General features: G+C 38.7%; 4 protein-coding genes across 4 annotated transcripts; 3 read left to right on the top strand and 1 right to left on the bottom strand.

The window, feature by feature from the left end:
* Positions 1–356: 356 nt before the first annotated feature.
* LOC126587313 (probable glucan endo-1,3-beta-glucosidase A6) lies at positions 357–3,114 on the bottom strand. The gene is made up of 3 exons (XM_050252349.1): positions 2,697–3,114; positions 1,312–2,610; positions 357–731 (listed from the first exon to the last, which is right to left on the bottom strand). The coding sequence occupies exons 1-3, from the start codon at positions 2,749–2,751 to the stop codon at positions 694–696; spliced, it is 1,392 nt and encodes a 463-aa protein (XP_050108306.1). The 5' UTR covers positions 2,752–3,114; the 3' UTR covers positions 357–693.
* A 3,733-nt stretch (positions 3,115–6,847) lies between these two features.
* LOC126588017 (pentatricopeptide repeat-containing protein At3g25210, mitochondrial-like) lies at positions 6,848–8,734 on the top strand. The gene has a single exon (XM_050253141.1). The coding sequence runs from the start codon at positions 6,952–6,954 to the stop codon at positions 8,140–8,142; it is 1,191 nt and encodes a 396-aa protein (XP_050109098.1). The 5' UTR covers positions 6,848–6,951; the 3' UTR covers positions 8,143–8,734.
* A 1,192-nt stretch (positions 8,735–9,926) lies between these two features.
* On the top strand, positions 9,927–12,821 carry LOC126587571 (peptidyl-prolyl cis-trans isomerase FKBP15-2-like). Its single transcript, XM_050252656.1, has 6 exons — positions 9,927–10,062; positions 10,165–10,208; positions 10,813–10,875; positions 11,592–11,682; positions 12,246–12,350; positions 12,479–12,821. The coding sequence occupies exons 1-6, from the start codon at positions 10,014–10,016 to the stop codon at positions 12,556–12,558; spliced, it is 432 nt and encodes a 143-aa protein (XP_050108613.1). The 5' UTR covers positions 9,927–10,013; the 3' UTR covers positions 12,559–12,821.
* A 1,922-nt stretch (positions 12,822–14,743) lies between these two features.
* LOC126584380 (uncharacterized) lies at positions 14,744–15,822 on the top strand. The gene is given in 2 exon segments (XM_050248783.1): positions 14,744–15,056; positions 15,059–15,822. Coding segments are annotated over 2 exon segments (1,077 nt in total).
* The last annotated feature ends 6,671 nt before the right edge of the window (positions 15,823–22,493 follow it).

The raw sequence follows: 22,493 nt of genomic DNA, 5'->3' as shown, positions 1-22,493 counted from the left end.
CAAAGTGTCCAACACTTACTTCGACCGTATTTTCAAATTTTCCTAATCCATTATGTCATGTTCATTTAATATTAGTTACTCATGTGCATGCATTACTTTGATATATAATTACACGTATTATTTATTAATTTTTTATATAATTTAATATAACAATTAGACCCAAATGTTTTTAACAATTTCTGAATTATAGAGCGAGAAAATATTCTCTCTTTTTACAAAGGGGTCTCACATCCAGAAAAGGTGACGGAGCAGATCACAGCATCACAAGCACTAGAGCTGCACTCAGTGAAGGACAAGCAAAAAGTGGGAAAAAAGGATAAAAGTAGGAATGGGACATCTCCATATAGCCGTTGCCGTTAAAAAATTGCAAATATATTAAGAATCATAAGGGAACGTACAAGGACAAAGAACGACAATTGATCACAGAGGAACGAAACAATAGCCGTTGGATGGAAGCCTGCAGAAACTACAACTTCACTATATGGAATAGCATCAAAATGTGGATCAGTTGGGATGTTCTAAACTTCTAGTTACCGAAAAAGACCCTCTATAAATTTATTAAATCGCGAATAGATTGAATGTTAAGAATGGAGGGGGAGCCTAAAATAACTGTTCCGAGAAGAAAACCGCAGTTTATTCACCCTGTTATGGAGGAAATGAGAGGTGTGCGCGGCCGTTGCATACCTTCCTCGCTCACAGTTTGGCACCGGGGAACTTGCAGGATCCATAACCTGAAAACGGAGACAGATAAAGATCCCATAAGGAGACGCGGAATGTAATTGCACCTCAAAGAACTTGTAATGATAATTGGTGTTCCTATCTCATATCCACTATCAAGCTGTCCTATAAAAGCTAATGATGCCGCCATACTATAACAATCACTGAACAATGCTTATAGAGGGTCCTGAATTTGTTGACGGAGAGGTCCTGAATTTGAATCTCATGAATTATCGAACAACGCTTATATGCCTAACTATAAAACAAAGGTATTTTACAATGCGGGACAAATACCGCTAAATGTGAGCGTCTGGTCGATCAGTACAACACACCCGGTGAACCAAACACTCATATCCCTAAACTATCTCATATTGGAGAATTTCCACCACAAAACAATATTACGTCCAAGTTAGCTATAGCAATGTGCTCTTCCAATGAACTTAATTTCGAGTACCCCTCCATAATTTAGATTAGATTAGATTAGACTAGACTATCGTTCGATTTACAAGATAACAATTATGATAATAATTAACAATCAGATAACTAGAACAACTAATTAATGAAGCAAAAAATGAAAGGAGAAAATTGACTTACTTGGATCCTTGATGGTTTGAGTAGCGAGCCCGCCGAAGTAACAGCTCCCACCAGCCTTCCTAAACTGAGCCCAATACGCGCTAAACGCATAGCTCGCGTGCCAAGACAACGTATCCGGTTTAAAGCACTTCCCTCCGGGTTGAATCGGGTCACAGGTTTTATTCCCCTGCGAGCAGGCGTACGATAGAGCCGACGCCACCGCGCTCCTATTCGCTCCCTTCGCCACCATGCACCAAATCGGCCCCTTATATGGCTTGTTATTCTTCGCCGCCGGCAACGGCGGGTACTCCGACACGGGAGTCTTCCCGCTCAAGTCAATCGGGTACACATGCGACCCGTTCGGGTATAGCAACCCGAAATTCCGCTCCGTGCTTGGACCCGTTTTGGTGTTCTCGTTGAATAGAGCGAAGACGAAGCTGGGGAACACTACACCCGGTCGGGCCGGAGTCCCGACCGGCGGTTTGGCGTTGAATTTTTTTACAACGTTTCGGTTGTAAGTGGCGGCGTTACGGATGTTAGCGCCAATCTGATCGTAGTCGCCACCGCTGGGCCAGCCCGTTTCGGCGATCCAAATCCGAGTATCTGGGTACCCGAGTCTTTTCATCGCGAAAATCAAAGCGTCCACCATTTGATCGAAGAGGTTGTGGTAAGTTAAGCCGGAAACCGGGTCGGTGACTGTAATGTTCTTGGATTCGAACAAAGCGTAGCCCAAATCGATGTTGGTCGGGTCGGAGGACCAAGGGAAATACGTGTAGACATCGACGAAGAAGAAAGACTTGGTTTTGTTGATAAATTTCAACAAGGGTTTGAGGACCAAACCCGAAACATCGGACCGAAACGTGCCGTTCGACGGCGGAAACGACGATTCGAGGACGTCCATGGCCAATGGGGTTCCGACTTTCACTTTTGTGATTCGGTGGGTCTTCAGAGCGGCTTTGATTTTCCGCATTGCCGGCACGAGATTATACCAGATTTGTTTATCGGGTTGGCTGAGGATTTCGTTTCCAACAAGGAGGTATCGAATCAGAGTCTCCGGGTAAAAGGGGACGACGTTGGTGTGGACCCAATGGTCGGCGAGCGTCTGATTGGAGGAGATGTTGTTGATGAGCTCGTTGGGGACCATGATGGAGACCTGGAGGTCGGTGTTACGGAGGGCGGTGAGGATTTTGGGGTTGGCATCGTAGAGCTTGACTCGCTTGGCCTTGAGAGACTGGATGAGCTTCACCGACTGCGACGGCGGTGGGAGGTTGTTGCCCAGCTGGCCGTAGTTCACACCCACCTTGGGGGCGAGCTCCGCACCTGAAAAAATCAAAAGGGGTGAGAGAAAAATACCAAATGAACAAAACCCATGTCGCTATTTTTGAGATTTTGGGGAAGAAACTTACTGGAAATGGAAAATGAGAGGCAGATGATGAGCAGGGGGAGAAAACCCAGCTCCATTTTTTGTGGATTTTGAGCTGCCAGAGTAACTAAAAGATGAGCTTTTGCTAATTGTGTGGGCTTTGGAGCAGAAAGAAGTGATCTGGAGCTCAAAGATTGGATCTTTGAGGAAAAAATAAGAGATAAAATGAAGGAACTAGGACCCTTGTATAAAAGGAAGGAGTGAGATGTTGCAGTTGTTTGAGGAGTGAAAGAAGATTGGGAATAACTTTATAGAAAAGATAAAGAAAAGAAGAAAGGGATGAGAGAGAGAGAGTGAGCAGATGGAAGAATGGAAAGAAAGAGTAAAGGTTAGAGTAGCTGTGTTACTGTTTTTGGGGTTTATTATTAAGTTAATGAGGCTTACTATTTTGCTTGGTTTCCATGAAGGTGAGGAAAGGTGGAATCAAATGGTGACTCACTCATGGCAAAAGGTCTAATTAGATACGGACGAAAAGTACAATTAGCCGTTCGAGTGTTGGCAGCTTCATAAATTTCCAGCTCAGAGGGCTTCTCCTCCTGCCACTTACAGCATATAGCTTACCAATGAAGAAAATTTTGGGTAGGGCTATAAGCTTTAATATCTCCCTTATCAAAACGTGCTAGCATTCCCCCACTCCCTATTCTCTTACTCCTTCATTCTCTCTTTTCACTTTTTTTTTTCTTTTTTCTCTTTATCAAAAAATGAACATAGGTCGTCGATAAGATTTAATCGTAACTATTTAAATAAAAAGAAAGAGAAATTAAGAAAAAAGAGAATCATACTCCTATCAAAACATTATAATCACTTAATTGGAAAAGAAGACGTCTTGAACTTGCAGAGAGATCTCAAGAACGAGATAGGTTTAGGCTCTTCTATGCACTATTGCTCCTTGTTCACCAACTAATGGGGAATTCTAAGGTTGTGATATTGATAGCAGTATGTACAGGGACCTAAACCTTATATAGTGTGATATGGTAGTGTTATTTACACAAATTTTTTTACATTCCACACTTCTTGTTAATTTTACTTATTGATCTTCTTTATTCATTCCATCCAACAAACCCTAACAAGCCTATAACTAAAATATTATAATCCATAGGGTTACTTTCTTTACAAGAATCCCTTATTCCCTTGGTAATTAAAACCGATCATCACTATACTTGAGACACAAAAATAGCTTACCAAATAGAACTCCAACTCTAATCTTTTTCAGATATAACCATCTAAATGAATTAGGGTTGAGCTGTTTAATTCGAACATTCTCCCATTAAAAAGTTAAATTTTAAATTAATCAAGTCATTATCGAGTTTAAGGTCACGCAAAAATGTAAATTTATTGCATGCTTCAAAAACAAAGATTTATAACTGTACAAGACAATTATAACCTAAATTTTATAAGACAACATAATCAAAACGTTGTTGTATCCGTTTATATAAATTACTTACTATTTTCTCATTTTCTATTTGTATTTTCCCTATTACCCAAAAAAACAAAAAAAAAACAATGCCCGAGTCCAGTTTAGGTCACCAATGTCCAATTAATACTTCTTTTTAGGGCTCCAAATGGACTATTTAAAATATAAAATAATGAAGATATATCTTTACGATAAAAAGACTAGGCGACTTTGGTAAGAAAACTGGAACGCAACGTCGGGTATGTGGAACATGTTACTTGGGCATTGGATTCTTAGTCGAAAAGATATTCTAAACAGATTCTCGTGAATTTTTTTTTAATTTTTTGTTATCTCACAGTTTAATATTAATTTTTATGTTAATATTATAAAATATTGTGTTAAAAACATGAAGTGGCAGAGAATTTATGAAGAGTCATTAGCATTTCTCTTCAATCAAAACCATTAGAACAGTCAAAAGTATAACTTTATGTTCATGATATTACGATTTAATGATAGGAAAGAGATCCTCTTCGGATCATTTCCTCCTAATCCATCAAATCAGGAGATCCGTGTCGTTGAAATTTGATCTAACGGCTATGTTGATGCACAAAACCGGAGGTCTTGGAACAACGTAAATCCTACCGTGAATCTACAAGGAAAGTAAATAACACAAGATGTATCGTGGTTCACCACACTGATATTGTATTTATCTGAGAGGTGAGGGAGAGAATGTTAGAGCCTCTGTAATGAGAGCGAGGCTCTGAGAGGGGGTGAGAGGGCCTAGGAATTGGCCTCCTCTAATTGTGATGGTGAGGAGTCCTTTTATATAATAAGGGCTCCTCACTTATTACATATTTGCCCCTTCTTTTATTACATAATTACATTTAAGTCCCTCGAGTATTTGTACGAGATCTAAATACGAAGGCCCTAAGTATGATATAAACAGTAGTCCCCCAAGTCTTCAGTCAAGAGAGTCTTTTGGCGGGAGACTTGAAATTCAGTTCATGTATGGGCCGAAGTAACTAGATGTTGTCTTGAACTAATGCTCGATATGAGACAGTGCTTAGTCTGACATGATGCTCAACTAGAAGTAGCACATGTTGTGAGGCTGCTCGACTCGTGACTTACGTTGCCTTAGTTGGCTCGGTTTGTGGCGTTGAAGGTGAATGAGTCCCTTTTATAGAATAAGGGCTAACTCCTCAATACATGAATGATGGGCTAGAGTTGATATTCTCTAATGATGGTGAGGGAGTCCCTTTTATAGAATAAGGGCTCGCTCCTCAATACATAAATGATGGGCTAGAGTCCCCCAAGTATTTTTCATGAGTGCTCTCTAATGAAAGTGAGGGAGTCCCTTTTATAGAATAAGGGCTCGCTCCTCAATATATAAGTGATGTGCTAAGTCCCCCAAGTATTTTTCATGAGTGCTCTCTAATAAAAGTGATAGAGTCATTTTTATAAAAATAAGGGCTCGCTCCTCAATACATGAATAATGGGTTAAGTCCCCCGAGTATTTTTCATGAGGCCCAGTTGAGGCCTAATATATGGTACATAATGTAATCCGCCAAGTCTTCGGTCAATAGAGTATGTTGGCTGGAGATTTCAAATTGAATCCATGTATTTTTCATTTTTATAAATTACTTACTATTTTCTCATTTTCTATTTGTCTTTTCCCTATTACCCAAAAAAACAAAAAAAAAAACAAAGTTACCAATGTCCAATTAATACTTCTTTTTAGGGCTCCAAATGGACTATTTAAAATATAAAATAATGAAGAAATATCTTTACGATAAAAAGACTAGGCGACTTTGGTAAGAAAACTGGAACGCAAAGTCGGGTATGTGGAATATGTTGGTTGGGCATTGGATTCTTAGTCGAAAAGAAATTCTATTCTCGTGAATTTTTTTTTTTAAATTTTTTGTTACCTCAGTTTAATATTAATTTTTATATTAATATTATAAAATATCGTGTTAAAAACATGAAATAGCAGAAAATTTATGAAGAGTCGGGAATATCCTTAGCATTTCTTTTCAATCAAAACCATTATAACAGTCAAAAGTATAACTTTATGTTCTTGATATTACGATTTAATGATAGGAAAGAGATCATCTTCAGATCATTTCCTCCTAATCCAACAAATCAGTGGATGTGTGCCGTTAAAATTTAATCTAACGGCTACAAACGAGGGCCCACTTTAAAAGTTATAATAACTTCAGCCGTTTGGTCAAATTTCAACGGCACGGATCCCCTGATTTGGTGAGTTAGAAGGAATGTATCCGAAGTGGATCCCTTTCCTTAATGATATTTTTATTATTGTACTTTTATGTGCAAGTGGAAGCAAATTTTAACAAAGTACTGTATATCAACGTCGTAAATTAAAGTAAAAAATCAAACAATTTCAAAATAAGAACATAAGATATTAATGCAGTTTAACGTAAAACACGTCCACGAGCGAACTATGGCGAGAAATTTCACTAAACAAACGAATATTACAAAAGAATGTTTAACTCTCACAATCCAAATTCTACTAATTACAAAACTCCAAACTAAACAAGTAGAGAACGCAAAACAAACAAATGAGATTCTCTCCAATTATTCTCTCTCAAAAACGCAAATTAACTCTCAAAGATTTGTACTCTAATAACCCACACCTGACCGGCCCGGTTCTACTCGCAGTCATTAATTTGATCCTAGTGGACATTCGACCCAGTCCAATACTACTCCGATTACATTAGCCCAGACCAAAAGCACTCTTTCTAGGTTCTAACCCAGTAGCTCGTCCCTGTTTCCCACCTTACTGAATAGTGAGTACTCCCCAACACTACACTTCCTCCCTCGCTCTACCATGATGCCGGTGACCTTACGCCGCCTTCTCACCGGCGTCACCGCCACTATCAGAAACCCTAATGTTCACCTTCTTCCACGCCCACCTCTCCCCTATCGCCACGTACATCCCTACCCCTCATTTCCGTCCTCACATCCGTCACTCTATCTCAACCACCGCCTCCTGTCCTCCTCACCCACAGAAAACCCTATCCCCCCAAACCCGCTCCGAACCCGAACCCCACTTGAAAAGCAATTCGAGACGTGGGTCCAGAAGCTCAAACCGGGGTTCGGGCCGCTCGAAGTGAACGAGGCCCTGAAAGCCCAATCGGACGCGGATCTCGGCCTCGACATTTTCCGATGGACCGCCCAGCAGCGGAACTACAAGCACAACCACGCCACCTACCTCACCATGATCAGAATCTTGCTCGACGGCAGACGCTACCGCCACGCCGAAACCCTAGTCGAAGAGGTAATCGCCGGAGCCTGTGAAATTAGCGTGCCCCTTTACAATTCCATGATTCGATTTTGCTGCGGAAGAAAGCTGCTTTTCAATCGTGCTTTTGATATTTATAAGAAAATGTTGAATTCCGAGAATTGCAAACCGAATCTTGAAACTTATGCATTGCTGCTGAACTCGTTGCTTAGGAGGTTTAATAATATGCATGTTTGCTATGTGTACTTGCGCGCCGTGCGGTCTTTGTCGAAGCAGATGAAGGCGTGCGGTGTGATTCCGGATACGTTTGTGTTGAATATGATCATAAAGGCGTATTCGAAGTGTTTGCAGGTTGATGATGCAATGCAGGTTTTTCGCGAAATGGGGTTGTACGGGTGTGAGCCAAATGCGTATACTTATGGCTACATAGCTAAGGGGTTGTGTGAGAAGGGGAGGGTTGCTCAGGGTTTAGGGTTTTACAAGGAAATGAGAGGAAAAGGGTTGGTGCCTAGCAGTAGTACGTATATGATTGTGATTTGCAGTCTCGCTATGGGACGGAAGTATGATGATGCAACTGAGGTTGTGCTTGATATGTTGAGTAATGCTATGTCTCCTGATTTGTTAACTTACAAAACGTTGTTGGAAGGGTTGTGCCGGGATGGAAAAGGTGTCGAGGCATTTGATTTACTAGAGGATTTCCGGAGGAAGGATAGTATGATGAATGAAAGGACTTACAAGACTTTGTTAAATGCTTTGCATTTTGTAAATGGAGAGTAGATCAATTCTTGTGCTGAGTTCAGCACAAGACGTCTATGCCTTTTCCTTGGTTGGATTCGTACATGAGATAGGGAATCTCATATGGTCGATGCTGAGAGGATGTAGTAATGTGACCATGCCACTATCAGCCTGAAGATGTATAGCATGTCTGTTCTGCTACACGACACACGTTTAGGCGATTCTTTTTCATTACTATTGAGGATGAGTTGGGATTGCTGAGAACATTAAGTTCTGCCTTTCAAGGATACATTGGAGTTGAAGTGTAATTTGGAGGATAGCAGAGTTTACATGTATGCTGGAGCTGCATGGTAAACGTGTCAAATTCCAAGGAGTCGGAACTAAGTGAACACTTTCTCAGAGACTCGGAGGAAGTGATCTTGCAGACCGATGCTACCACGATTTGCGGGTTATGTTGCATGGCTTGAACATATTGTTGTCCAGATTTGTCTCCCAGGAGAAGAAGCTTGCAAGTTTATTTCCGTTTTCTTATCTGACTGGATGAGTTATCAAAACAATGATATAGTGGATGTTAAACATGTAAACTGTTACATTTTCAGCCATTTATTAATAAAATACATAGCATTCATTCAAAGCTTTTACTCGATCCTTATTGAGACTCGGCCATGGCAATCCCTACCTTGGGCGGATTCTTGGGTGTAGCTTTTACTTGATCTTTATTGACATTTGGCATTGTCTTGTAATTTAATTTCAAACTTTCAATGGTTGAAACTTTAGAAATGAGTTCCACACTGTTTGGTTTGTCTTTTGTATAGATGATGATGTGTTAAATTGAGTTTTAAATAATTTTGATGTTATTTGGTTCAAAATTGAGATTTATTTACAAGATTGAACTTGATAAAGTTGGGCAAACTCGCATGAACCCAAACGCAAACCAAACTCGAATTAGGAATGTAGATTTAAAGTTGGGTTGGCAATCTAACCCGTCAAACTCGTCCGAGATGCACCTCTAGACTCGTATAAACAGTGAGTTCAATACCTAATAATTATGAAATGAGACGTAAAATGTGACTTCAGAAAATCAAAACATCTCACTATACCTCTAAAAAGGGCTTTTCATTAAAAGATAAGTTTTTTTGGATTTTTCGTTAGTTTTCCTAAACATCTACCATCTTGAAAATAATGATTTGTCCTTGAAGATTACCATATGACGATATTCTAGTATCACATAATAATAGCTATTTTATGATAACTAAATTTATACAAGTCATGATTTCTCTTGGAGAGATCAAATAAACTATAATTAGCCTTTATTTTATTTTATTTTTGATAAAACAAGGGGAAAAAACATAGACAACCTAACATAAACCCTCAGAACAAACATATCTCATTTTACAAACTCCAAGCACATCATCCCTTAGAGCAGACACAATCCAAGCAGGAGGATCATGGAAAACAAGGCTTTACTTCGTCATCTGATTAGCAACATAATTTCGCTTCCTGAAAGCATAGTTCATCTGATATCTGACCAAACTATCCATCATTGTCTTACAGCAAGTCACAATTATATAAAAAAAATGAAAGTTATTAGATAAATTTTGCTTGAGCAAAGTTACAGCAGACATAGATTACATCTTAATAATGAGAGTAGTTATAATTAGCCTTTAAAAATGGAAAATGATTTTCAATTTTTCACACTAATTTTTTCATGTTCATTTTCAGAGAATCTATATAATCATTGTTGTGGTAAATGAATGAGTAAAAAAGGAAAAAAATATTTACAAAGTGGACCATTGACTGCCACATAAGCCATATCGACGTATCCACAACCAATAGAAATCCATATTTGAGGCCCATTTATAACCCTGAGATCCCCTCCTCGGACACACTCGGACTGAGCGACCGCTGCTGCAATGAAACCCGTTGCCATTCTCTTCTTCTTCCTGTCTCTCTCCAGCTCCGGTAGGTCTTAAATCACTCACGGAATCCTACGAATTCCTGATTCCATTTGGGCTCAAAACTTTCAATTTCATTTGCTAACTTGTTTTTGCTTTCTAAATCTAGTTTTTGCGGCCAAGGAGGTCAAAGAGTTGCAGATTGGCGTCAAGGTAAATTTGCCCCTTTCGTTTTTTGTTTCATTGAACTGTTTTCCGAGTCCAATTTGCAATCGAAACGATGTGTTTATGTCGAAATTGTGGATGATTTGCGGGAGCTGATTGATTTGTGGTGAATTTGTGTGTGAGGCAACTGCTTGGTTGAGTTTAAAGTTTCTTACTTGGTGAGTCATTGAATTATGATCTTTTCTTTACAAAGCGGTATTCTAATCTACTCCAATCTGCGGAGGTTTGCGCGTCCTCGCCAACTGGCCTAACTCACATATGCAAGTTACGATCTTTTTTAATAGCATATTATGTTTTAAGACCCTTGGGTTATTTTTCGCCCCCGTTATTTTCGTTGATCAGCTTGTTTGGATTTGGGTCATTTTCTTTGAAGGGTTGGTTGTTCCTATCATTATGCTATGAAGTGCTTTGATTTGCCTGACTCTTGGGTTAGATTTTTTAAGATTTTTTAAGATTTTGTTGTTATTTCTTTGTTTTTCTCTGCTCGTGTATTTAACCTTGGACGAAGAGCGTTCTGCTAGAATTGGTTGGAGGTTGGAGCTCATCCTTCCTTCACCTTTATTGATACTTGGAACTTGCTTTTATTTTGCAGTATAAGCCGGAATCTTGTGAAATTAAGGCTCGTAAAGGTGATACAGTCAGGGTGCACTATCGGGTAAGTTGAATCTATGGAACAGCTGACGGTTTTATGTATGATGGTATATGCATATAAATACTTTCTTGTAATCAGAATCAGATTAGCATTTTGTTATTAAATGTGATTACCAAACATAGCATACTTTTTTGTTTTGCTTAAGAAAGGTCAAACTTTGCAATCATATTCTTTGCTTTAGAAACCTGACAAATCAATTGTTATTTCATCATTTATTGGATTTATTCTTATGTAAATTATGCTGCCTATGTATCCGTTACTCGTCTTGTACGTCTTTTTATATGTTCTGGTTATTAGAGAGCTCATACTCCGCTGAAGTGAAACCTAATAGCATCTGGTTGAGACTGATGTTAACGTCCGTTGTGGGTATTAGTTTGGTATTTTCCGCCTGTCTATTCTATCAGTCAGATCCCCCCTACCCCTGCCCGTGTTCGGTGAGAATATGGGGTATACCAATTGATATCAGCAAATCTTCTGCAAGATCTCTTGAGAATGTTCAGGTTCTGACAGACTTTGTGTCACATGATACGCTTTGACATTCAACTTTCAGTTTCAGTTCATCAGAAGCTTTTTCTTAATTGCTTGTACTCTTTTTCATTCAATCTGAATTCTACCCGCGTTCATGTAGTTGTCTTACCATAAGTCAGATTTTTGAGCCAATTTCTCATCCTATAATGAAGACTGAAAAGACTAAAAGTTTTTGTCTTTAACCTTTGCAGGGGAAACTCACTGATGGAACTGTATTTGATTCTAGTTTTGAAAGGGGCGATCCAATCTCTTTTGAGCTTGGGACTGGTCAAGTTATAAAAGGTTCGTGGTGCACTATTTAATTCGTGTCCATATTCTAATGTAGTTTTCTTACTATTGTAAAAGTACCTTATGCTGGAATACATAACAGGTTGTAGGCAAACCCATAGCTTGACAATTGTTTGTATAGGAAGCGTTTGTTTATTCTCTGTATCTAAGCCTATGCATAAGTAACCAATTTCAGATAATTACATTCATTAGTTGTTTCTACTGGCTATAAGAGTTTAATGGACTTTTCAGCTTGTCAATATTCTAACCTGCTTCGTCTACTAATGACAGGCTTACTATGACTGTTTTCTAAACTTTACTGAATGTACTTTTGGATTAAACTATGTTCAACTCGTGGTCTTAATAACTTGGGTTCCTTTCAATTTTAAATTGGTGATGGGTTTGCTGCATGTAATGGCATTGTAGCCTTTTACTAGAACCATACATTTAGCATAACTGCGCTCTTAATATTTTGGTTAAGATCTCCAGAGGTGGACATACGTATTGTTATTGAAAACTTGGTATAATATTACCTTCAGAATTCAATTTCAGCATATGAAAGGATTTCTTCTTTGCAGGATGGGACCAAGGATTGTTGGGAACGTGCGTAGGTGAGAAGCGGAAGTTGAAAATACCTGCAAAACTTGGTTATGGGGAGCAGGGTTCTCCACCAACCATCCCAGGTAATAAATTATTCCAATCCGCGTGTGTCCAGACCTCTTTTAATGTGAAACATGTGTAAAAGCAGTAAGATCCGCTATTTCGGAAATTAAAATCTCAAACGAGTGAGGTTGTTTTTTGAACGTTGCAGGTGGTGCAACACTGATATTCGAGACCGAGCTGGTGGAAATTCTGGGGAGAAATTCAAAAGCTGAAGATGAAGAGCTGTAGGTGGGGAATGATTCCTTTCTTAGTTTTGTTCAAGCAATTCCTTGTATCCACAACCCAGTGGAGCCAAAACGTTAAATGTTATAGCCGACCCCACTTAGTGGGAAAAGGCTTTGTTGTTGTTGTTGTCTTTACTTTATAATCAGGGTATTTTGTCTGTGACTTCACTATTGACCAAAAAACAGTGGCTTCACTTGTCAAGGCATGATACGTTGTAAGATTGTTAATGTTCATGCAAGCTTAAGAGAATTTTTTTTCATATTTCACTACCATGTTGTTAGGAAGATGATTTTTACACTCTTTCTAGCTTCTCACAAGCCCATCTTTAGTTTTGGACGTCGGATTGAGTAAATCAAACAAAAACAACGGTAAGGATTAAACATGAGTGTGAGAGGTTAAAAACGGTGTGTATTTCCCTATTGTTTGGTTCCATGTTGTAACCTGTTAATTATGCCCTACCAATTAAGAGAGAACAGAGGGAATAAATAATGGGTTACACGGTAGAACCTTTCCTAGGCAAGCTTTTGGCAAAGCCTGTCTCTTCAACCCAATTGCCTGTAGAGGTTTAAAGGACTTGGATTGTCTGCCCTCCCATTTCAGTACCCTCCCCGTGCCCTTTTGTTTTGTGTGGTCACGGTTAAGCCACGTCAACATTTTTTATTGTTTTTTTTATAAAAATAATAAAACAAAAAGAAATAGTAATATAAAATGTTGACGTGGCTTAACCATAAAAATAATAAAACAAAAAGAAATAGTAATATAAAATATTGACGTGGCTTAACCGTGACCACACAAACAGGAGGGCACGAGGAGGGCACTGAAATGGGAGGGCAGACAATCCAAGTCCGAGGTTTAAATGACTAGAAACAAGCCGATTGCTTAATTAGGTCCAGATGGTATTATTTGTGCTTAAGTTTAACTGAAGATTGATGTTTTCATTTAGTACTATGGTCTAGTAGTATTCCTCTTCACTTATAATTGAAAAGTCTTAGGTTTGATTCTCGTCAAAGGTGAATTTAAACGATATTATTACTAGCTCATTGTGTGACTAAGCCCACTCCCCCTCCCTCTTAGTATAAATAATATTGTTTGTTAAAAAATAAAATTAAAAACTCAAGATTGATATTAGCACTGAAAGGATTACAAAACCAAAAGAAAACCAATATTTTGAAATAATTGCATGATCCAACACTACTACAAAAGGGGCTTATTGTGTCGGTGGTTGGTGTCGCTTCTATACAACGTAGTGGCGGATTAGACATTCCAACATCTACTTAACATGGTGTCGGAATTACTGTTGGTTATAACCGACATAAACTGTTAATGTCGCTTATAAACGACATAGATTTTAATATTTTTAATATTGGTGTCGCATTAAAAAAAAATTGTGTCGCTTTTAACCGTCATAACGTTAGCGTCGGTTAAAAGACAACTAGTGTTGCTTCTACCCGACACTAATGATAGTTTTTAAATATTTTCAAAGACAGTGTCGGTTGTAGCTGACATAGGTTTTAATTTTTATTAAATATTTTGAAACCCGGTGTCGGATTAAGGGGACTAACCGATGTCAATACCCTTTTCGTGACTCTAGCAGTGGTGTCGGTTCTTCTATCCGACATTGCATTATTTGATGTCGTATTTTTGGTAAAAATCCGACAGTAATTGGTGTTTCTTGTCTGTTTTACACCACCAGTGATAGCCTCTTTTGTAGTAGTGCAAAAATGATCATTCGTTTTGAAGGGATTATTCGTTTTGAGCTTTAATGATCCAATTTGTTTTTAGAACAACTATATATTTTATACGAACGGTAGGGGAACTTTGGTTAAGCCATACAAAATGATCCAAAAATTAGCTGGGAAGTCTAACTCGAACTGGTGGAGCTGTCTTTGCCTTTGCCTATCCAGTCAGGATGTTTGGTCGAATTTAGTATCCTTGTTATTCGATGGGGATTTTTCCTATCTTTGATCGGATCAAGACACCTTATCTAATCGGGATCGGGATTGGGATCATGAAATCAGAATTCGAACCAAGCCAAACTACTCAATTGCTTGTTATTTTTTGTCAAATGACCATTATAATTTCTTACATATAAGCGCAAAAGAAGAAGCCAAAAACTCTAGTTCGTAGGTTTTTCTTTTCTCTTTTACTCTCTCGTATAGTACATCGATTTTCAATTGGAAAACTAGGAATGTTCAAGAAGAAGAGAAAGCCAGACGACATCAACAACCAAGGCCGTAGGCAGACACCACCTTTTGATATCATGAAGAATGTTGTACAGCGCCTGAACATAAGTGATCGGATTCGCTTATGCATCGTCTGCAAGTCTTGGAGCTCGATTGCTATGCAAAGAGACATCCGTAGTGGTCCACAATTCCCGTGGTTAGTACTCATTCAACAGAGTTCAGAATACTTAGACTTGTCCATCCCATCCGAGGGTAAGGTTATCAAGTTAGCGTTGCCAAAGAGAAATCGAGGGTGGTTCCATAGTTCCTCCAAAGGTTGGTAATTATGGTCAAGGAAAAGGGACTAAACTCTAAAGTATTTCTACTAAACCCTATTTCAGGAGCCAAACACAAGCTTCCATCCTTGATCGCAATTCCATCTTTCGTAGGCTTTGTGAAAGAGGATAAAACGCCACGACATGGAGAAGCTGACTATTTTGTTCAGAAAATTGCGTTATCTAGTTCAGATATCTCAGAATGCACAGTGGCAGCAATGTTCTCTTCGATGGAATTGGGATTGTGCAGGCCAGGAAAAAAAAGATGGACCATACTGAATTATAAAATTGACCAGCCTTTAGATATATTGTTTTCGTCGAGTGGCAAGCTATACACCTGGGTTAAAAATCATAAGATTGAGAATGAGAATGGCAGCGTTATAGCTCGCACCATAAGACTTCGAGATGGTTACCAGGTGGAACTGAAGTTGGTTTATGACAAAGAAGAAGAATGGCAACGTTTTAACGTGGATCCTCGCTATCAACGTTTTAGTATTGGTGTTTACTTCAAAAACAGACACGAGTCATATTTGATAGAGTCAACAACCCACAACAAAGTCGTGTTGATCCATCAGATGAAGGATTCTATCATATTTGGTCAGTATGATGCAAATAAATTTGTGAGAACTAGTGACTTTGTAGTTTACAAGATTGACATTGAGAATGGCGGCATCTTTCTCAGGGTACGAAGTTTGGGAAATGAAATATTGTTTCTTGCAAAACAAGGTTCTTCCTTGTCCTTCCCGGCGAATAGTTTCAAAGGGTTATAAGGGAATTGCATTTCTTTTGAAGCAAATGGAGTCCTTCAATTTAATTCTTCTATGCGTTTTGCTACTTACTATGAAGCTCTTAGATTGCCAACTGAATCGAACGAAAGCGATGTCTTCTACTTAGACGACGGGAAAATTGAAGGATCTTTCTCAACTGATGATGAAACGTCAAGATCAACGGAGTGTGGACTGAGTTGGTTCAGTCCAGGTTTATAGCTAGAGATATGAGTTGGTGAATGATTGCTTGAAAGTTTTGTTTGTAACTTATACTTTTCAATTTGTAGAAATATGAGACTTTTCCATCCCATCCGAGGGTAAAGTTTGCGCGGATGGAGTTGCCTGAGTGAAATAGAGGGCGGTTTCATAGCTGTTCTAAAGGTTGGTTGGTAATGGTCAAGGGAGAAAGACTAAGCACTGAAATATTTCTACTAAACCCTATCTCCGGAGCCAAACCAACTACCACCCTTTAGAACAATTCCGTCTTTCCAAAACCTTATCGAATCAAATGAATGTTTAAGTAATGAAGGAGGCCAATTCCCTTTCAAATTGGTACTATCTAGTTCAAATGCATTAGAATGTAAGATGGCAGCACAGTTCCGTGTGGGGAATAGGCGGTTTAAGCAGACCGGAAGAAAAAAGTTGGAATCCGTTTGGGCTCAAATTTACACCATCGGCCCGTGCAATCGAGGCCGTTGAGTGAGCATAGTTCTAAACCGTTGAATAAGAAAGTTAAGATAATTTTATTTTGTTAAGAGATAATGTTATGATAATAATTATCTTTTAATAAAATAAATCATCTTGATTTTCTTGTACAAAATAAATGGGATACAGCAAGCGAAATAGTCCGAATTAATTTGGAGTTGTTACCTTGTGGATTAGAGCAGCTCAGCTTAGGACTTTTATCATGTGGCATGGCTGAGATGTGGGTTATGATGGACTTCATCCTACGGATGGGATAACGAAATGGTGGTGTGATATGGCCAAAGGTTAGCTCACATGCATGAATGAAGGTGGGGCCGAATAAACCTTGGCATCCTGCCAAGAATCTAGTCAAACAAATTACATCAACTTTTGTGGGCTTTGAAAAAATGGAAAAGATGTGGTCAAGTTGCGTTGCATGCATGGATGCATCTGAGCAAAAGATAAAGGAGATGCCGCTGGCATATTCCAGTTGGAATTATCATGATGATAATCTGATGAATAGGTGATAGGATATGGCACGTGGTGCAGGAGAATTTGAGGTTAACAACAACTCTAAGTACGAGCCTTATCAAGTGACTAGTGTATCTAGTCTGGAAAGAAGGAAGGTACAATTGCCAACCCTCCCAAGATACCAAGATAACGGCAAGGGATTTTTTGTGATAACTATTTCAAAAATAGTGTTTTTCTTTCGACTGGAACTGCACGGGTTTGCTACTGGGCATGCAGGTCCCTATAAATACAGAGGCAGTACATCATTAAGAGCCCCCTCCAATTCAACACACAACTGCCCTGCGCAAACTCTCTCAACAACTTTGAGATTTTTATTTTCTCTTTTCGCTGACACATCTTCCGTTGGCATCAACAGCACTGCGGTGAGGGCGGTTGGTTACCTATCCAAGTCTCGGTCGAGAAGGATTTCTGAATCCTTATTGATCGAGGTCATCTTATTAACCTTCTCGGCGAAGTGAGGTGTTACAGCTTACTGAGCTCGGCGCATTGCACGTCGAGTTATTTTATGACCGAACCACGTTCATTATTAAGACTTATATCCACTTTGAGTATTTGTGCCCTTACACTTTCGTGTCGATTCGGTGTGAGTTTACTCTGACGAATACCATCATTGTGACCGAATCCAACGACGACGATTCGTGAACTTCGTAAGAATAGTAGCCTTGTCTTCAGGTTCGAGAACCCAAGATGCCGAGACGTGTTCCTTCCTCGGTCGCAATCACAAGACGCAGAAGTCAGCCGCGCACCCAACGTAACATCAACAAATCTTACTCTTTGGCCGAGCTCGGCCGACGAGTTGGCACGCCCCGCATTCAACCGAATGACATAGTTAGCTTATAGATTACTCGGCCTGCGCGCCACGTAGGCTTAGTAGTTTTTAGGGTCAACATAATCTTTTCCCAATTAATTATAAAGTTTACAATGATCATTTTGATATATTGTTTTCGTGTGGCATGCTATACGCATTGGTTGACAATGGTGATGCCGAGAGTGGAACGCACCTTAAGCTTTGGAGATGGTGATGAAGTGGAATTGAAGTTGGTTTACGACAAAGAAAAAGATTGGGACAGTTAACAAGATGAATATCATCCTGAATACACAGATGAAAACAATGTATATCATTATGACTATATGATCAGTTTGGGATGCAATTACTATTCGTATATTTTAGAATCAACAACCAACGATGAAGTCTTGTTGATACATCAGTTCAAGGATTTTTTCATGACCTTATATGAAAGATCATGGTCATGATGATTATGCGAGGACTAATGATTTTGTAGTTTACAAGATTGACCCGGAGAATGGCGCTCCGGCCTTAAGGTACAAAGTTTAGGGCACCAGATAGTGTTCATAGTTGTTGACCCTAAAAACTATCAAGTCTACGTGGCGCGCAAGCCAAGTAATTAGTAAGTTAACTACGTCCTTCGATTGTATGCGGGGCCTGCCAACTCGTCGGCCGAGCTCGGCCAAGGAGTAAAATTTATTGATGTTGCGTTGGGTGCGCTGCTGACTTCTGAATCTCGCGACTGCAGCCGAGGAAGGAACACTCTCGGCCTTCGGGTTCTAGAGCTTGAAGACAAGGCTGCTAGTTTTGCGAAGTTCAATATCAAATTCAGCTTTCAATATGCCGAATGTAATAACTTGTAACATCTCACTTCGCCGAAAAGGCTAATGAGATGACCTCTGCCAATAAGGATTCGAAAATCCTTCTCGACCGAGACTTGGATAGATAACTAATCGGCCCCGTCGCAGTGCTATCTATGCCGACCGAAGATGCTGCGAGACCAACTGGTTCTACGGTGACAGTGTTATCTATGCCGACTGAAGATATCACCGGTTGCTTTCACAGTGCTGTTGATGCCAACGGAAGATGTGTCAGCGAAAAAAGAAAATAAAAAATCTCAAGTTGTTGAGAAAGTTTGCGCATGGCAGTTGTGTGTTGAATTGGAAGGGCTTTTCTCGTTGTCATTGCATCTGTATTTATAGGATTGAAGTACTTGGCTTGCACGGTCAGATTCTCGAGTAGAGTCCTATTTCAAATTCTCATGTATCTGATGTGACTTGGATAACCTTCACCTAAACAACCACCAATTATATATATATATATAGCTTTTCCCACGACATGTTTGCCACATCCATCACCAAGTAAAACAAAAAGCCTAGTCTACCTAGGTTTCCTATGATTTAAACTCATCCATGCATGCATCTTGATGGGTGTCACTTAAATCCAATCCCATCCACACATTCACATGCCAGTCATGCCGTCATACTTCCAGATATATATATATATATATATATATCTCATCTTTCATAATAAATCATTATTAACAGATAACTACGATAAAAATCATAACTTTAAAAATCATTATCTTTTAATAATGACCTTTATTTCTTGATCCAACAGTCGGGATCTATGTTCACTCAACAACCTCGATTGCACGGGCCAATGGTGTAATTTTAGGTCCAAACAATAGCAAAGAAAGGTTCTTCCTTGATCTTTCCGGCGAGGGAACTGGCATTTACTTTGAAGCAAATGGAATCCTCCATTTTGATTCTTCTCATCAACCTCTTGGAATACCGATTGTGTTAAATGAGAGCGGCATCATGCGGCAACATCAACAGAGTGCGGACTAGTTAAGTTGGTTCAGTCCAGGTTTATGGTAGCTTAACTAGATATGATGAGATGGTGAGGTATTTGCTAATTGAGAATTCATTGCTTTTGTTTTAGTACATGAAGTACTATTCATAAATCAGTTCCCTTTCTTTTTCTTTGTGAATGCTTCAAAAAGCATTTCCACCCATTTTGGTGGATTTGGATCTAGGACTATACTTATGGTAGTTATTATTTAAATAGTAAACTGTCATGATTGTTACCATTCACTCGCCGTTCATTGTGCAGAGTAACTGACATGACTGTTACTATTCATAATGATTTATTTTAATGTATAATTCAATTATTTAGTAATTATTAAACATATGAGATTGTTTTAGAATACAATTGGCGGTTGAAAGAAAATTACAGAGCTTGAATTTTCCTTTGGTTTATGCTTAGTTCATTGTTTTAGAATACAATTGGAGGTTGAAAGAAAATTACAGAGCTTGAATTTTCCTTTGGTTTATGCTTAGTTCAATTATGTTGTTTTTTTAATGGTTTCTTGAATTATGTTGTTTTTACTAATGCTTTCTTGAGTTATGGTGCTAGGTTTTTTTCTTTGTTGAATTATGTTTAATAAAAACGCTTTGTTCAATTATGTTTCTTTTCATAAATGAATGGAATAATTAAAGTTAAATTTTATTCTCAAATTAAAGGGCAAGCCTTGTGGTACATCTGTAAAAGATTTATTCTCCTCATCAATTCCCTTTCGATGGTGCCTCCAAAAAGCTTGTGTGTTCGGAGATGCGTTATTATCAACCTTCACGGGCATGATTTTCTGATACTTTTATCAATTTCAAGTTGCACTGCATCCCCAACTCACTTTTATAAAATGCATCTCTCTCCTTGTCAGCCTCATCTCTTTAGCCTTTATCTCTCCATATTTCTCTCTCCTTGTATAACAATTTGTTCCAAGAATTTTGCACTTGAACTAGGGGGATTGTCACCCCTATTCCTTCTTGCTCTGGCTGCTTTTTCCCAATTGGCCTTGGTTGGGAAGTTTAGCCCAGTGACTCCACTTCAACTGGGGACCCCATTGGCAATTCTTCCCTAGTGAATCATGTAGCGGTGTCTTGTTTGAAATAACGTTGGAAGCACTCTTAATAATTCGGTATTTTGGGCAATTTTTCACAATTTACCAACATTTGTAATAGTTGAACCTCTGGTGGATTTGCTCAAAATTAAGTACCAACTGTTTACTTGCAAGTAAAACAAATAAAGTGGAAAAAAAATTATTCTTTTAAAAAATAAAATTATGTTCTAATAAAAAGAATTAGAAAATTGTTACCTCATCCCCAAGATTTGTGCCACTTTGACAATTTTCCGCCGCTTTCGTATGAGCGTCTCTCTATTTGCCTAATGCAAAACTCAAAACTTTCATCCTACAAGTAAGTGCACCTTCCTTAATCCTTACGACTAGTGCCATATCGACTGACATAATCTTCATGAGTTTTCTTCCATGTATGAGCACACCTTTGCTCATTGCCCGTAATTGGACAATGGGTAACGACTTTCCAACGCTCACACAAGAAAACATCTTCGGCGGTCGACCATGCGGTTCCGGCTTCGACTCCACCTTCGATGGAAATGCCATTTTTGTAAGCACAAACAAAATAGGAATGAGAAAATAAAAGATTGTATAGAATATGGTGTGGGAAGAGAAAAAATATTTAGTATTTATACAAAAAATTTACAAGTAACCGTTGGAAATTTTTTTTTTCTGATATTTTTTTTAAAACATTATTATTTTGGAAAATAGTAAAGTTAGAATTTGAAATGGATGTCCAAGATGTGGCCATGTGGCGTGTATCTGTTGAAGTAGCTGTTAGAAGCCCAACCAATCATTGTGGCGAGCCCCCGCCTGTCAGTTTCTATCGCGCCACTCTTCTAGGTGCGTGTGTGTAGCACAAAAAAAGTAAATAAAGTGGACTCGCTGACTTCATCATCATGGATTTGAGCTTGGCTTTGGGATGTAGCCATGGATTTGAGCTTGGCTGGTGAGCCTTGTCAACCCAAAAATGGGTGGAAGTGTGGTTTGGGTTGGATGTGGGATCTAGCCATGTCAGAAAACATAGGTGAAAATGCTCTAATACATTAGCCAAAGAGAAGACTTTGCTCCTTGAGATTGAGGAGAAGTTCCTTCTTAGGAAAATTTGTGACTAATTCAAGGAACTTTGTGACTAGCCACATCGACCCCAGCATAATCAGTTCAACATGGAGCGTTCTAATTAATTATGATGAGATTTTGTCCTTTAAATTTTATTGAAACATCGATTTTCTTCATTGCGAAGTGTTTTAGAAAGTGCAAACCGACGAAAGAGTTTATATTATTGTTACAACTTTGCAATAATTAGTGTGAAGTTTTCTCAGTTTTATGGATTCTTCTTCACTATAGCGTATCATTGAATGATATAATAGAGAAAATGAGGGTCTGTTAGGTAACCTATTTAAATTTTTTATCATTTCTCAAAACATTTCTTAAAAATATTTCTTGAAAACAATTTTCTTTAAAATTCAAAAACTTAATTGGTTTGCGATTTAAATTTTAAATCTTATGACTTAAACTAGACAAAGAGATCTAAAAAGAGGGGTCGTAAGAGAGGGAGAGAGAGGAGAGAGGAGAGAGGAGGAAAGAAAATAAAAGATGATTGAAGGAAAGAAAAAGAAGAGAGATGATCAGACGAGATAGAGATGAAGAGAAGTGAGAGAAACAACCGAGAGAATGAAGAGAGTGGATTGGAGGAGAGATGAAAAAGGTAAAAAAAAAAAAAAAAAAGAGGAGAGAGAAAGAAGAAAAGAAAGA

The sequence above is a fragment of the Malus sylvestris genome, chromosome 10, assembly GCF_916048215.2.
Source record: "Malus sylvestris chromosome 10, drMalSylv7.2, whole genome shotgun sequence".
Taxonomy (NCBI): domain Eukaryota; kingdom Viridiplantae; phylum Streptophyta; class Magnoliopsida; order Rosales; family Rosaceae; genus Malus; species Malus sylvestris.
This window is presented reverse-complemented; position numbering and strand designations above follow the sequence as displayed.